Source organism: Pan troglodytes, chromosome 12 (genome assembly GCF_028858775.2).
Source record: "Pan troglodytes isolate AG18354 chromosome 12, NHGRI_mPanTro3-v2.0_pri, whole genome shotgun sequence".
Classification (NCBI taxonomy): Eukaryota; Metazoa; Chordata; class Mammalia; order Primates; family Hominidae; genus Pan; species Pan troglodytes.
In genome coordinates this window covers 102,415,162-102,431,031 of record NC_072410.2, presented here as the reverse complement: position 1 = coordinate 102,431,031, position 15,870 = coordinate 102,415,162, and the positions used below count along the sequence as shown (strand labels likewise).

Below are 15,870 nucleotides of genomic sequence, written 5' to 3'. Positions count from 1 at the left end.
GGCGGCGGGACTTGGAAGAGCCAGTTTGCAGCCAGCCGGTCGCCTCTCGGGTCCAAACCCGAGGCTGGCCCAGGGCGAGTACCCGGGTGGGGCCCTAAACCACAGGAGGGGCCGCCTCCAAAAGAAAAGAGAAAACACTCTTGTTTGGGAACAAAAGTGTGTGTGTGGGGTGTGTGTGTGTGTGTGTGTGTCTGTTTATTTAAAAACAAAACCACGTTAAAAGAGCTGCCCCTCCCCCACAGGCCCGACCACCCGCCGGGAGTTTGCCAGGAAGAGGGGCAATTTTGAATGGGAGTCGCCAACGCCCCACTGAGTGGAGCCTGTCTCGGAACCGCTCGCCCAGACCCTGTAGGCTCCAGACAGCCAGCTCCGGGACCCCGCGCGCAGACGCTGCGGCGAAGGAGGGGACCCGGGTACCGCCAGAGCCCCGCAGCGCCAGCAGCAGCGCAGACTCCCCGGTCGCTGCCTCTCCCAGCCCGGCGGCCTGGGCCGTCAATCAAGCTGGCCCTGCCCCGCCCTCGGGCTGCAGCGGGCGGCCAATCAGAGCCAAGCTCCGCAGCGATGAGCTCAGCCGGCTGGTTTCCCATTGGACGGCTATATTAAGAAAGTGGCCGGACTCTTTAAATAGCGGGCGCTAGGGCCGCAGCCCTCATCTGCCACCGCAGTCTGGTTGGAGTTGTTCTCTTGTATGCTCAGCGAGGCCCGGAGAGACCCGGGAGGGAGCTAGGCCGAGTCCACCGCCCGAATCTGCTGCCCGAGCCCGCGTTACGCACAAAGCCGCCGATCCTCGGCCTGGGGTGAGCAGAGCGACCACCGCCCGGGAGCAGCGCGGCGAGACGCACGGTGCGCCCTATGCCCCCGCGCCCCCACCGCCCCCGCCGCGGCAGCCGAAGCTCAGCGAGAGAACGCGCCACCGCGGGGCCCGGGTGCAGCTAGCGACCCTCTCGCCCCCTGCGCGCAGCCCGAGGTGAGCAGTGAGCGGCGAGCGGGAGGGCAGCGAGGCGTTCGCGGGCCCCCTCCTGCTGCCCGGGCCCGGCCCGCTCATGGCGGCCATCCGCAAGAAGCTGGTGGTGGTGGGCGACGGCGCGTGTGGCAAGACGTGCCTGCTGATCGTGTTCAGTAAGGACGAGTTCCCCGAGGTGTACGTGCCCACCGTCTTCGAGAACTATGTGGCCGACATCGAGGTGGACGGCAAGCAGGTGGAGCTGGCGCTGTGGGACACGGCGGGCCAGGAGGACTACGACCGCCTGCGGCCGCTCTCCTACCCGGACACCGACGTCATTCTCATGTGCTTCTCGGTGGACAGCCCGGACTCGCTGGAGAACATCCCCGAGAAGTGGGTCCCCGAGGTGAAGCACTTCTGTCCCAACGTGCCCATCATCCTGGTGGCCAACAAAAAAGACCTGCGCAGCGACGAGCATGTCCGCACAGAGCTGGCCCGCATGAAGCAGGAACCCGTGCGCACGGATGACGGCCGCGCCATGGCCGTGCGCATCCAAGCCTACGACTACCTCGAGTGCTCGGCCAAGACCAAGGAAGGCGTGCGCGAGGTCTTCGAGACGGCCACGCGCGCCGCGCTGCAGAAGCGCTACGGCTCCCAGAACGGCTGCATCAACTGCTGCAAGGTGCTATGAGGGCCGCGCCCGTCGCGCCTGCCCCTGCCGGCGCGGCTCCCCTGCCGGCGCGGCTCCCCTTCCTGGACCAGTCCCCCGCGAGCCCGGAGAAGGGGAGACCCGTGTCCCACAAGGACCCCACCGGCCTGCCTGGCATCTGTCTGCTGACGCCTCTGGCTTGCGCCAGGACTTGGCGCGGGCACCGGGCGCCCCCTTCCCAGTGTCTGTGTGCGTCCAGCTGTGTTGCACAGGCCTGGGCTCCCCACTGAGTGCCAAGGGTCCCCTGAGCATGCTTTTCTGAAGAGCCGGGCCTCAGAGTGTGTGGCTGTGTGTGTGTTCGACTCCCCTCGCCCCATTTTCACCCCACCCCCGCCTCTGATCCCCGGGGGCGAGATTGGCGCGGGAGTGTGGCCGCGCCCCATCAGATGTTCGCCTTTCACCAGCGGGAGCCTGATATCCCTTGTCTGTAACATAGACCCCGGGTACTGCGGGAGGGGAGGGCTGCTGGGGAGGATGGGGGGATGTTATATAAATATAGATACAATTTTATTTTCGGAGCTAAGATGGTGTTATTTAAGGGTGGTGATGGGTGAGCGCTCTGGCCCGGGCTGGGCCAGACTCCCGTCCAAGCATGAACAGGACTTGACCATCTTTCCAACCCCTGGGGAAGACATTTGCAACTGACTTGGGGAGGACACAGCTTCAGCACAGCCTCTCCTGCGGGCCAGCCCCCTGCGAACCCTCCACCAGCTACCGGAGGGAGGAGGGAGGGTGCGCTGGGGGGTTGTTTTTGCCATAAGCGAACTTTGTGCCTGTCCTAGAAGTGAAAATTGTTCAGTCCAAGAAACTGATGTTATTTGATTTATTTAAAGGCTAAAATTTGTTTTTTTATTCTTTGCACAATTGTTTCATTGTTTGACACTTAATGCACTCGTCATTTGCATACGACAGTAGCATTCTGACCACACTTGTACGCTGTAACCTCATCTACTTCTGATGTTTTTAAAAAATGACTTTTAACAAGGAGAGGGAAAAGAAACCCACTAAATTTTGCTTTGTTTTCTTGAAGAATGTGGCAACACTGTTTTGTGATTTTATTTGTGCAGGTCATGCACACAGTTTTGATAAAGGGCAGTAACAAGTATTGGGGCCTGTTTTTTTTTTTTCACAAGGCATTCTCTAAAGCTATGTGAAATTTTCTCTGCACCTCTGTACGGAGAATACACCTGCCCCTGTATATCCTTTCTTCCCCTCCCCTCCCTCCCAGTGGTACTTCTACTAAATTGTTGTCTTGTTTTTTATTTTTTAAATAAACTGACAAATGACAAAATGGTGAGCTTATGATGTTTACATAAAAGTTCAATAAGCTGTGTATACAGTTTTTTATGTAAAATATTAAAAGACTATGATGATGACATTTATAAAATGGCTCTTGTGGTTTAATAGTGTGTAAAAATACCCTTGTGAATTTGGAACAAGGGAGATATTCTCCTAGGCGAGATCCTTTCTTGCCAACTCCATTTCCCTTATAGCAAATGTAGTAAATGAGGATGAAGTCCCTTTGGGAGCATGTGGGGGTTGGGGGTTGGGTGACCAAGGGAGACCAGGTTGTTCCTGTCACATTGCTAGAGGAAGATGAGTGGATACCCCGACACCCAGTGCAAAAACTTTTGACCTATTATGTACTAAGTTCAATTAGGTGAGACCGAAGATCTTGATTTCATTCATCTGTGTGTCTTAAAAACACTTGTGTCTAAGTCTATTATGGGGCTTTGCTTATTCTTTGAGTCTTGGAAAGTTATCATTTGTGCATTTTAAATTTAGAAAACTTTTTTATTAATCGTTGGTGTGGGGTCAGGCTATCAGGAAGCCTGTTTACTGGGTTCCCTTCAGGCCATCAAGGGGTTTACACAATACCCCAGGAGGTTGTAGGTTGTTATCTTTGGGCCTGGAGCTTCCAGAACTGGGGGAGTTCAGATAAAGAGGTGATTTTTTTAAAATTATCAAACTTTGATCCCAATATGTCCTTTATTAAGTAACCTAGAATGATTTATTCTAAGTTCAGAGAAGGGCCATATTGTGGAAAGAACATTGGATGTTTTGGTGGTTCTTAAAGTTGGAGCTGCCACTTTTTGAGAGTCATGATAAACTCTAATTGTAGACACTTAGCTTTGCTGTAATGGTTCTTAGAACCAGACAGGCTGATTTATAGGTGGAGACCACATTAAAATTCTTCTGCAGGCATGATGGTTCAAACCTGCCAGCTCTCACAGCTTCCAGGGAAGGTAGCTGAGAGTGTCAACTGCCTGAGAAGTGTGGTTTTCATTTTTTTTGAATCAGCATTTTCTGGGTTTCTAGCACTTAGTTGCCACCTTCTCCTTCCCCCTCCTCCCCATTCCCAGGACAAAGGTGGAGGTCTCCTTTGAAGTTGTTTGCTTCAAAGCTTGAGGCTTCTGTTTCCTGGTCTTACCCCAGACTCCAAGAGCTTTTGTTGAGTGAATAAAACCTGGTTGGTGGTGACCTTTCACCCACTTAAATGCTGGCAGTAACTGGACCTCCTGCTCAGCTGGGTGGGTGCATTGACCAACAGAAGGGGATTGTCTGGGCTCCTCCAGGAGCAGAGGGCAGAGGGGTCTATCCAGGCTGCCTGCTTTGAGCAACTGCCTAACTCCTTCCTCAGTCTGTCGGCCCCACTCACCTCCAGACTGCAGTCTCCTTTTTCATTTTAAAGACAAAACTTCCCATCGACAAACAGCATGTTTATTTGCAGGTTTTACAGCTAGCAAATCCTTTGGTACCAGGGAGCGCAGGACCCAGTGGGGGAAGAGTTCAGGCTTGGGCTGAATGCCCAGGACTCAGCTTTGCAACCGGCCAAGAGCCTGGAGGCCCAACTCCCTGAAAGGGCCTTTTCTGGGTTGCTCTGATCTGCCTGGTACCCATAACTGTCTGTGTTTTATATTATGGGCAGACAAACACTCAGATGACGCATGGCAGCCCGAGTTAGGCTTGTTTGAAAATGCGTGGCATTTCATAATCCTGCTGGAACATACTCTTCTTGCTGCATTAGGATCCAACTGGAAAACATAAAGATGAATTGCTGCAGGCTGGAAAATCAATTAGGAAAAAGAGGTAAAACATCTGGTGTTACTCTTAGAATATGAAAATTCATTTTGCACATTTAAAATGTGCTGAGTTGATTTAATTGCCTGTTGAACTGTTTCGTGGAAAATACTGGGAAGTTGCATTGATCCTGGGCATTTTGCAGTAAGGGGCATTGTCTTGAGTTCTTTAATCTTAATCTTTAATCAATCTGGATTGTATTTCTAAGGTCTTTTTCACATGAGTTTCAGTAGACTTGGAACTTCAGTTTTCAAAGTCAAGTGTATATTAGAATTACACGGAGGGCTGGTTAAAACACAGATGGCTGGGCCTAACCCCAGAGTTTCTGATCCAGTAGGTCTGGGCTAGGGCTTAAGAATTTGAATTTCTAGCAAGGTCCTAAGTGATGACAAGCTGCTGGTCAGGACCACACTTTGAGAACTACTGGCTTCGAATAAGGGAGAGTCCTTGTCAGTGTACAGAGGAGGGAGGTGGTTTCCTATGAAAATAGATTAAATTCCACAGACTTATGGTGCTATGCCTGCAGTCTTGACTTCCTTACACAACGGAGTACATAGCTTCCAGAGAGCTTTCCTTCTAAGATAAGCCACACATAACTCCTATATTCTCTTCCCTACATTCTTGTGCAAAAATGGGTTTAATGCCCTTCTAGAGATTCATTTCTTTCTTTCTTTTTTAAGAGACAGGGTCTTGTTCTGTCGCACAGGCTGGAGTGCAGTGGTGCCATCATAGCTCACTGAAGCCTCAACCTCCTGGGCTCAAGCAATCCTCCCACCTCAGTCTCCTGAGTAGCTGGGACTACAGGTGTGCCCAGCTAATTTTTAATTTTTTTTTTTTGTAGAGACAAAGTCTTGCTATGTTGCCCAGGATGGTCTCGAACTCCAGGGCTCAAGAAGTCCTGTTATCTCCTCCTCCGAAAGTGTTGGGATTGCAGGTATGAGCCACCAGGCCCCAGCCTATTTCTGCCATTCCTGAATTCAGAATGCAACAGCACTCTAATTTAATCAGCGTTGGCACCTACTTTGTGAACTCTGATGAGGTGGGAATACAAAAGCAATAAAACACAGTCCTCCCCCTCCAGGAGCTCATTCACAGCCTGGTGGCCCCCTGGCAGTTGCAAGAAGGCATCCACCAAGACCACAATTATAGGATGATGTAATGGAGGCATTAGGCAAGGGCACGACAGGAGCCTAGGGCACAGGTACCTATTTTTGCCTGGAAAGATGGGGAAGGTGTCATGCAGGAGGAATCATTTGAGCTAAATCTTAAGCAGGAGTGGGTGATGTGTAGATGGAAAAAATCTTGGGGGTTGGGTGGGGAGGGAGATAATTGGGCCATTGGCACATGGAGGATACATACAGCTTCTTTATGTTACTGTAGGGCCTCGCCTCTGGGAATAAAGCTGTCTTGGGTGAGAACTACTTTCTACTTTTAGTCCCTCTAGCGTATATTTCTTCAGTCAAGAAAAGTGGTATTACCTAGCCAAGTAAAACACAGCCTCTCCTCTTCCCTCCCTGTTCGCAAAACAAGGAGCATCTATCTGGCAGGCCAGGAGAGGGGGTTGGTGATGAAGATTTTATTGTTTCCTCTGTGCCTTCCAGGGATGTGGTTCAGACACAGGACTAGCTTTGTGATCCCTATGCTCCGGAGAAACCTCCACCCTGGCCTCAAGGAGGCTGTGAAACCAAAAGGGACCTTGGGTGCCAGCTTGCTGGGTCCTTACTTGGTCCATCTTCTGGCTGGAAGGAGCACCTGGGCTCTCAGAGTGCCCCCTGACTCTCAGCAGCTCCTTTTCTGGCCCAAGAGGTAAGAGTCTGGAGGACCCCAGTTCAGTTTCTTCCTGTTTATTCTTTTATCGTTGACTATAAGATTGTGAGCCAGCACAATGCTAAGAGCTTGAGATACAGCAGCTAAGCAGACAGCCACCGTCCTTACCCTTTTGGAGTTTTTAGCCTAGTGGTGTGCCTAAACAAGTCATAATCATGATGATGATGAGAGGGTATTACACAGGGCATGACTACCAGAAGGTGGGCTCATTGGAAGCCATTTTAGAAGCAGCTGACCACAGTCTCTCTGGGGCGGGCACCATTATCCTCACTTTACTGATGAGGAAACTGAGCTACACAGGGATCGAGCAACTTGCCCACGGTCACAAAACTTACACAGGTTTGAACACAGGTAGTCTGGCTCCAGGAAAACAATCCTACATGTATGGTGGGATTCCAGTTTGAGAAAGCAAACTGCAGTGTGGAGGATGGATTAGAGCAGGGAAACTGGAGGCAGGAAGATCAGTGAGGAAGACTTTGCCCTGGTTCCAGTAGAGATGAGAAGGCCTGAACCCAGGTGCAGATACGGGAAGGAGATGGCAGGTTGGAAAGATATTTAGGAGAAAGAAGGTGTGGGAACCTGAGTGGGAGGCACCAGGGTGATGCCCAGTACTCTGATTTGGGTGACTTTGAGGATGCTGATGCCATTATTTAAGATAAGAATAAGCAAAAAATGAGTAGATTTGTGGGGAGGGTACCCACGAATTTGGGTACCCACAAAAGATGAGTAGATTTGTGGGGAGGGTACCCACAAAAGATGAGTAGATTTGTGGGGAGGGACATATTGAGTTTGGTTTTATAGATACTGAGTGCAAGGTATCTCTGCAAATAGTCACTGTCCTTCTCAACCTCCTTCCCTCCCCCCCACCCCCACATCACAATGTGTACTTTCTCTACAGAGTTAGACTACTGTGTACTGTTCAGCAGGCAGAAAGGCCACAATCTATGGATGAAAGAAGTACCCCTGCAAGGAGAGGACTTTGTCAGAACAATCTTCCTAGGAAGAAGAAAATCCTAGGATGGGAACTGTGGTCTTAGAAAGCAGACCTTACACAGTGGCTCACACCTGTAATCCCAGCACTTCAGGAAGCTGAAGTGGGGGGATTGCTTGAGGCCAGGAGTCGAAGACTAGCCTGGGCAACATTGTGAGTTCTCATCTCTACCAAAATAAAAAATAAAAAAAGTATCTGGGCATGGCAGCATGTGCCTGTAGTCTCAGCTACTAGGGAGGCTGAGGCAGGAGGATTGCTTGAGCCTAGGAGTTGGGAGTCTGTGGTGAGATATGAGAGCACCACTGTACTCCAGCCTGGGCAACAGAGTGAGACCCTGTCTCAAAAAAAGAATAAAAAAAAAACCCCAGAAACAGAAGAGAAAGGGGGCCTCCTTCCCCTCTCTCTCTGTTTTATTGAGAGAGAGTCTCACTCTGTCACTCAGGCTGGAGTACAGTGGTACGATTTTGGCTCACTGCACCCTCAACCTCAACCTGGGCTTAAGCTATCCTCTCACCTTAGCCTCCCGAGTAGCTGGGACTACAGGTACATGCCGCCATACCCAGCTAGTTTTTTTTTTTAAATGTTCTATAGAGACGAGGTCTCAGTATGTTGGCCAGGCTGGTCTCAAACTCCCGGCCTTAAGTGATCCTCCCACCTCAGTCTCCCAAAGTGCTGGGTTTACAGGCATGAGCCACTGCTCCTGGCCTCCCTCTCTGAGAACATGCTCTAGGTGTGTTGAAAGTATTTCTGGGTGGGGATAAGATGGGGAGGGGAGGTGACTTCTTTTCTACATAGGTGACCAGGGTAGGCAGAGAGAGCCTATCAGGGCCGTCCAGGCCAGTGTATACTCTAGGAGAAAACATATCCAATATCCAGTTGTAAGTTCCACCTGGTGGATAATTAATTTTCTTCTCTAGGAACCTTCAAGAAAGTTCTGCTAAAAGCTGTAGCCTGGCTTTAGTGCTGCTGTGTATTATCCCTGCCTAGGCAGGTGGGAAGGGGAAATGGTTTCCTGAGGGTTTCCAGCATGGAGATTTCAGCTGGGATCAGAGCAGGTATCCCCAGGATAAAGGCACTCTGGGATGAGTCTTGGCCGAGTTGTTCAACCATCCTCTTTATAAGGAGATTCTTTTCCTCATTGCCAGCCAGAAGCCAGGATGCCTATATGACACTGTCTGGCCCAGTTGGATGGATTTCTGGGTCAGCTGAGAAAAGAGGGAGTTTTCAGGGTACAGGTGGTGACTGAAGGCTTGGAGAAGGGATGGGATGACCTGGGAAGTCAGTGGAGTTGGAAGGGACTGTGAGCTAGCTTAGAAGCTCCACAACAAGCGTGGGGCCATGTTTGCTCATTCACTGCTGTGTCCCTAATGCCCTATACAGTGCTTGACATCTCCTAGGACCTCAAATAGTAGTTGAATGAATGAGTTAATTAAATAAATTACAGAAACTTAGGAAGCATCAACTTCTAAGAGACCTGAGGAAGTGACAAAAGTTTGGAACAGCTGCCATAAGCAATGAGAGGAAGATGAGCTGAAGAATGGCTATGCTGTGAGTACAGGGAAGTTAAGAAAGTTCTCCTTGGCTGGGTGTGGTGGCTCATACCTGTAATCCCAGCATTTTGGGAGGCTGAGGTGGGCAGATCACTTGAGGTCAAGAGCTGGAGACCAGCCTGGCCAACATGGTTAAACCCCGTCTGTATTAAAAATACAAAAATTAGTTGGGCGTGGTGGCTCATGCCTCTAATCCCAGCTATTCAGGAGGCTGAGGCACGAGAATCGCTTGAACCTGGGAGACAGGAGGCAGAGGTTGCAGTGAGCCAACATTCTGCCACTGCATCCCAGCCTGGGCAACAGAGCAAAACCAGAAAAAAACAAAGAGAGAGAGAGAGAGGGACGGAGGGAGGGAAGGAGGGAAGAAAGGAAGGAAGGAAGGAAGGTAGGAAGGAAGGAAGGAAAGAGAAAGAAAAGAAAAGAGAAAGAAAGTTCATTCTCCTTGAAGGCCAGGCTTTGGGCGCTGGCAGCACCCATGGAGAAAAGGGCTTCTCTGTACCCCCATCTCCACAGTGTGCTTCGGCCCAACAAGGTCCCGGGGTAAGTACTCCTGGTAATCCTGAGAATCAGATAGCAGGAGTGCATTTCCAGGGCTGCAGGCCACCCTCCACAGGACCACCTGGGTGGCTGGTGTGCTCAGTGCTGGTCACCAGGGGCTGACCTTCAAGTGTCAGAGGAAGCTGGGAAGTTTTGGATCCTGGATTGAGAAACTGGCCTGTGTTTTTAACTCTAGGAGTCATGATCTGAATGTGAAATTCCAAGGGCTACAAACACAGACCATGGGCTTTTATGACTCTGGGTGACCTCTATCCTCTGGCTGTCATTTGGGGATATTTTTCTTCTCCTTTCAATCCTGAAAAGGAAAGAAACAAATGTTACAAGAAGCAAGTTACTCATCACTTTGTTAAGGATTGATTCCATTTAATTCCAGAGCTTGTTTGACCCTTGGATAAACAATTGAAACCTTCTGGAGGTACCTAAAAGGAATGCAAGAATGCATTTGCCATTTAATGGTAGAAAAATTTTAAATGGGATTCTGACAGTATAAAAAATAGTATTTATATAAGTGCTTAAAAAATCACTTGTAAAATATACGCTCTTCAATAATGGCCAAATATGGGAAACTCTGATGTTTGGTCACATAACCAGGCTGATTTTGCAAATGGGAAGCTCCATCTATCCCCATTTACTTAGGTTGAGCAATCTTCTGGCTACAAATTTCCTCCAAAGATGTCTAGAATCATTGGCCAAATGGAGATCCGGACTAAATGCATAAGATAGCACCAACATAAGTTAGCCAGCTTGGGTTCTCTGAGGTGGCTTTAGCCATGCCAAGGGAGAATTGTTCAAAGTTTTAACTTTATGGGTAATGGTAGAAGTTACGGATTATATAGTTTGTTACCTGCCAAATCTGCAAGAACAAATAAAGATGAAATGCAATGAATGTATAAACAACTCAAAGGGAAAAAGTGCTAACCAGGTTTAGAAAGCCAAGAGTTTCCTAGCAGGCTGATATGACCTAATCTCTTTCCATGACATACTGACCAACTGGTGAGTAATTTCACCAGTAAACTAAGAAGTCAGAATGTCAAGCACGACCATGAAGGGGGTAACTGGAGGCAGAAGCAGCTGAGCCCCAGATTCACCCTGGGCCTCTGCAACCTTCTCATCCCCAGCTAGGTAATAGAAGAGATCAAAGTTAATGAAATTTGCTGGGGACCTCAAAAAAGAGGGTTAGGAGTGGAGTAAGAGGGGAATGTCTTCCTTTCTGTCATAACACATATCCCATTGTAATTTTAGTTTATTTCTTTTTTTTAGAGACTTGCTCTGTTGCCCAGGCTGGAGTGTAGTGGCGTGGTCATAGCTTACTACAGCCTTGAACTCCTGGGCTCAAGGGATCCTCCTGCCTCAGCCTCCTGAGTAGCTAGGACTATAGGTGGGTGCCACCACGCCTGGCTAATTTTTACATTTTCTGTGGAGATGGGGGTCTCGATATATTACCCAGGCTGGAACCCATCATATCATTTCATCTCCTGCTGCTGCAGGACAGGCAGTGTGGTTTAGCTGGAAAATCAAGGACCACAGACAGAAGCCCAGTCTCTGTCTGTCACTATCTGCACATTCTTGGGCCAATTCCTCCTGCCCTCTACTGCCTCAGGTTCTTTATTTGTAAAATGATTTTGAAGATTAAACAAGATCAAACCAAATACTCGGCAGAGTGCCCAGCTTATTCTAAGTCCTCAATAAATCTCGATTCCTTCCCTTGAGTGGATTCATCAGAGTACCTTAAGCACAAAGCAGGAATGGAATAAATTTTGTTGACTACATGAGTATGGAACAATAACAACTCTTGTTTATTTAGGATTTTTTCAGTTGTAAGCTCTCCAGGGCATCATATCATACACATTTTTGCAGCCTCAGCATCTAGATCAGGGCCTGTCACATGGTAGGTTCTTAGTAACTACTAAGTTATCGAATTTGACTTTAAAGGGGCCTTGATAATAGGCTGGGTGTGGCAGTTCACACCTGTAATCCTAGGACTTTGAGAGCCCAAGGCAGGTGAATCACTTGAGCCCAGGAGTTCAAGACCCGCCTGGGCAACATGGTGAAACCCAGTGTCTACAAAAAATAGAAAAAAAAAAAATTAGAGGGGCTGGCAAGATGGCAGAATACGAACAGCTCTGGTCTGCAGCTCCCAATGAGATCAACGCAGAAGGAGGGTGATTTCAGCATTTCCAACTGAGATACCCAGCTCCTCTCATTGGGACTGGTTAGACAATGGGTGCAGCCCATGGAGGGTGAGCAGAAGCAAGATGGGGCATCACCTCACCCTGGAAGCACAAGGGGTCATGGAACTCCCTCCCCTAGCCAAGGGAAGCTATGAGGGACTGTGCCATGAGGAATGGTGCATTCAGGCCCAGATACTACGCTTTTCCTACTGTCTTTACAACCCACAGACCAGGATATTCTCTTGGATGCCTATACCAGCAGGGCCCTGGGTTTCAAGCACAAAACTGGGCGGCCATTTGGGCAGACACTGAGCTAGCTGCAGGAGTTTTTTTTCATACCTCAGTGACATCTGGAATGCCAGTGAGACAGAACCATTCACTGCCCTGGAAAGGGGGTTGACACCAAGGAGCCAAGTAGTCTAGCTCAGTGGATCCCACCCCCACAGATCCCAGAAAGCTAAGATCCACTGGCTTGAAATTCTCACTGCCAGCACAGCAGTCTCAAGTTGACCTGGGATGCTCGAGTTTGGTGGCAAGAGGAGCGTCTGCCACTACTGAGGCTTGAGTAGTCAGTTTTCCCCTCACAGTGTAAACAAAGCCACCAGGAAGTTTGAACTGGGTGAAACCCACAACAGCTCGGCAAAGCCACTGTAGCCAGACTGCCTCTCTAGATTCCTCCTCTCTGGGCAGGGCATCTCTGAAAGAAAGGCAGCAGCCCCAGTCAGGGGCTTATAGATAAAACTCCTATCTCCCCGGGACAGAGCACCTGGGGGAAGGGGTGGCTGTGGGCACAGCTTCAGCAGACTTAAACATTCTTGCCTGCTGGCTCTGAAGAGAGGATCAGATCTCCCAGCACAACGCTTGAGCTCTGCTAAGAGACAGACTGCCTCCTCAGGTGGGTCCCTGATCCCCTTGCCTCCTGACTGGGAGACACCTCCCAGCAAGGGTTGACAGACACCTCATACAGGAGAGCTCCGGCTGGCATCTGGTGGGTACCCCTCTGGGACGAAACTTCCAGAGGAAGGAACAGGCAGCAATCTTTGCTGTTCTGCAGCCTCTGCTGGTGACACCCAGGCAAACAGGGTCTGGAGTGGACCTCCAGAAAACTCCAGCAGACCTACAGCAGAGGGGCTTGACTGTTAGAAGGAAAACTAACAAACAGAAAGGAATAGCATCAACATCAACAAAAAGGACGTCCACACAGAAACCCCATCTGAAGGTCACCAACATCAATGACCAAAGGTAGATAAATCCAAGAAGATGAGGAAAAGCCAGCACAAAAAGGCTAAAAATTCCAAAAACAGGAACGCCTCTTCTCTTCCAAAGGATCACAACTCCTCACCAGCAAGGGAACAAAACTGGATGGAGAACGAGTTTGATGAATTGACAGAAGTAGGCTTCAGAAGGTGGGTAATAACAAACTCCTCTGAGCTAAAGGATCATGTACTAACCCAATGCAAGGAAGCTAAGAACTTTGAAAAAAGGTTAGAGGAATTGCTAACTAGAATAACCAGTTTAGAGAAGAATATAAATGACCTGGTGGAGCTGAAAAGCACAGCAAGAGAACTTTGTGAAGCACACAAAAGTATCAATAGCTGAATCGATCAAGTGGAAGAAAGGATATCAGAGACTGAAGATGAACTTAATGAAATAAAGTGTGAAGACAAGATTACAGAAAAAAGAATGAAAAGGAATGAACCAAGCCTCTAAGAAATATAGGGCTATGTGGAAAGACCAAACCTATGCTTGATTGTTGTATCTGAAAGTGACAGGGAGAATGGAGCCAAGTTGGAAAACACTCTTTAGGATATTATCCAGGAGAACTTCCCCAACCTAGCAAGGCAGGCCAACATTCAAATTCAGGAAATACAGAGAACACCACAAAGGTACTCCTCGAGAAGAGCAACCCCAAGACACATAATTGTCAGATTCACCAAGGTTGAAATGGAGGAAAAAATGTTAAGGGCAGCCAGAAAGAAAGGCCAGGTTACCCACAAAGGGAAGCCCATCAGACTAACAGCGGATCTCTCTGCATAAACCCTACAACCCAGAAGACAGTGGGGGTCAATATTCAACATTCATAAAGAGAAGAATTTTCGACACAGAATTACATATCCAGCAAAACTAAGCTTCATAAGCAAAGGAGAAATAAAATCATTTACAGGCAAGCAAATGCTAAGAGGTTTTCTCACCACCAAGCCTGCCTTACAAGAGCTCCTGAAGGACCCACTAAATTTAGAAAGGAAAAACCAGTACCAGCCACTGCAAAGACATACCAAATTGTAAAGACCATTGACACTATGAAGAAACTGCATCAACTAATGGGCAAAATAACCAGTTAGCATCACAATGACAGGATCAAATTCACACATAACAATATTAACCTTAAATGTAAATGGGCTAAATGCCCCAATTAAAAGACACAAACTGGCAAATTGGATAAAGAGTCAAGACCCATTGGTGTGCTATATGCAGGAGACCCATCTTATGTGCAAAGACACACATAGGCTCAAAATAAAGGGATAGAGGAACGTTTACCAAGAAAATGGAAAGCAAAAAAAAAAAAAAAAAAAAAAAAGCAGGGGTTGCAATCCTAGTCTCTGATAAAACAGACTTTAAACCAACAAAGATAAAAAAAGTAACAGAAGGGCATTACATAATGGTAAAGAGATCAATGCAACAAGAGAGCTAACTATCCTAAATATATATGAACCCAACACAGAAGCTCCCAGATTCATAAAGCAAGTTCTTAGAGACCTACAAAGAGACTCAAACTGCCACACAATAATAGTGGGAGACTTTAACACTCCACTGTCAATATTAGACAGATTGACAAGACAGAAAATTAACAAGGATATTCAGGACTTGAACTCAACTCTGGACCAAGTGGACCTAATAGACATCTACAGAATTCTCCACCCCAAATCAACAGAATATACATTCTTCTTAGCACCACATGGCACTTATTCTAAAATTGACCACATAGTTGGAAGTAAAACACTCCTTAGCAAATGCAAAAGAAAACAAATCATAACAAACAGTCTCTCAGACCATGGTGCAATCAAATTAGAACTCAGGATTAAGAAACTCACTCAAAACCACAGAACTACATGGAAAATGAACAACCTGCTGCTGAATGATTACTGGGTACATAATGAAATGAAGGCAGAAATAAGTAAGTTATTTGAAACCAATGAGAACAAAGACAAAATGTACCAGAATCTCTGGGACACAGCTAAAGCAGTGTTTAGAGGGAAACTTATAGCACTAAATGCCCACAGGAGAAAGCAGGAAAGAACTAAAATCGACACCCTAACATCACAATTAAAAGAACTAGAGAAGCAAGAGCAAACAAATTCAAAAGCTATCAGAAGACAAGAAATAACTCAGATCAGAGCAGAACTGAAGGAGATAGAGAAACAAAAAACCCTTCAAAAAATCAATGAATCCAGGAGCTGGTTTTTTGAAAAGATTAGAAAATAGATAGACTGCTGGCCAGACTAATAAAGACAAAAAGAGAGAAGAATCAAATAAACACACAAAAAAATGATAAAGGGGATATCACCACTGATCCCACCGAAATACAAACTACCATCAGAGAATACTATAAACACCTAAATGCAAATAAACTAGAAAATCTAGAAGAAATGGATAAATTCCTGGACACATACACCCTCCCAAGACTAAACCAGGAAGAAGTTGAATCCCTGAATAGACCAATAACAAGTTCTGAAATTGAGGCGGTAATTAATAGCCTACCCACCAAAAAAAGCCCAGGACCAGACAGATTCACAGCCAAATTCTACCAAAGGTACAAAGAGGAGCCGGTACCATTCCTTCTGAAACTATTCCAAACAATAGAAAAAGAGGGAATCATCCCTAACTCATTTTATGAGCCCAGCATCATCCTGATGTCAAAACCTGGCAGAGACAGAACCCAAAAAGAAAATTTCGGGCCAATATCCCTGATGAGCATGGATGTGAAAATCCTCAATAAAATACTGGCAAACTGAATCCAGCAGCACATCAAAAAGCTTATC

General features: G+C 47.6%; 1 protein-coding gene across 1 annotated transcript; it reads left to right on the top strand.

The window, feature by feature from the left end:
- Window positions 1-627: 627 nt before the first annotated feature.
- On the top strand, window positions 628-3,039 carry RHOB (ras homolog family member B). Its single transcript, XM_001141071.8, has one exon. The coding sequence runs from the start codon at window positions 1,044-1,046 to the stop codon at window positions 1,632-1,634; it is 591 nt and encodes a 196-aa protein (XP_001141071.1). The 5' UTR covers window positions 628-1,043; the 3' UTR covers window positions 1,635-3,039.
- Window positions 3,040-15,870: the final 12,831 nt, after the last annotated feature.

Excerpts from the sequence above, each read along its gene's own strand:
- RHOB (XM_001141071.8), top strand. The coding sequence starts at position 1,044 with ATGGCGGCCATCCGCAAGAAGCTGGTGGTGGTGGGCGACGGCGCGTGT.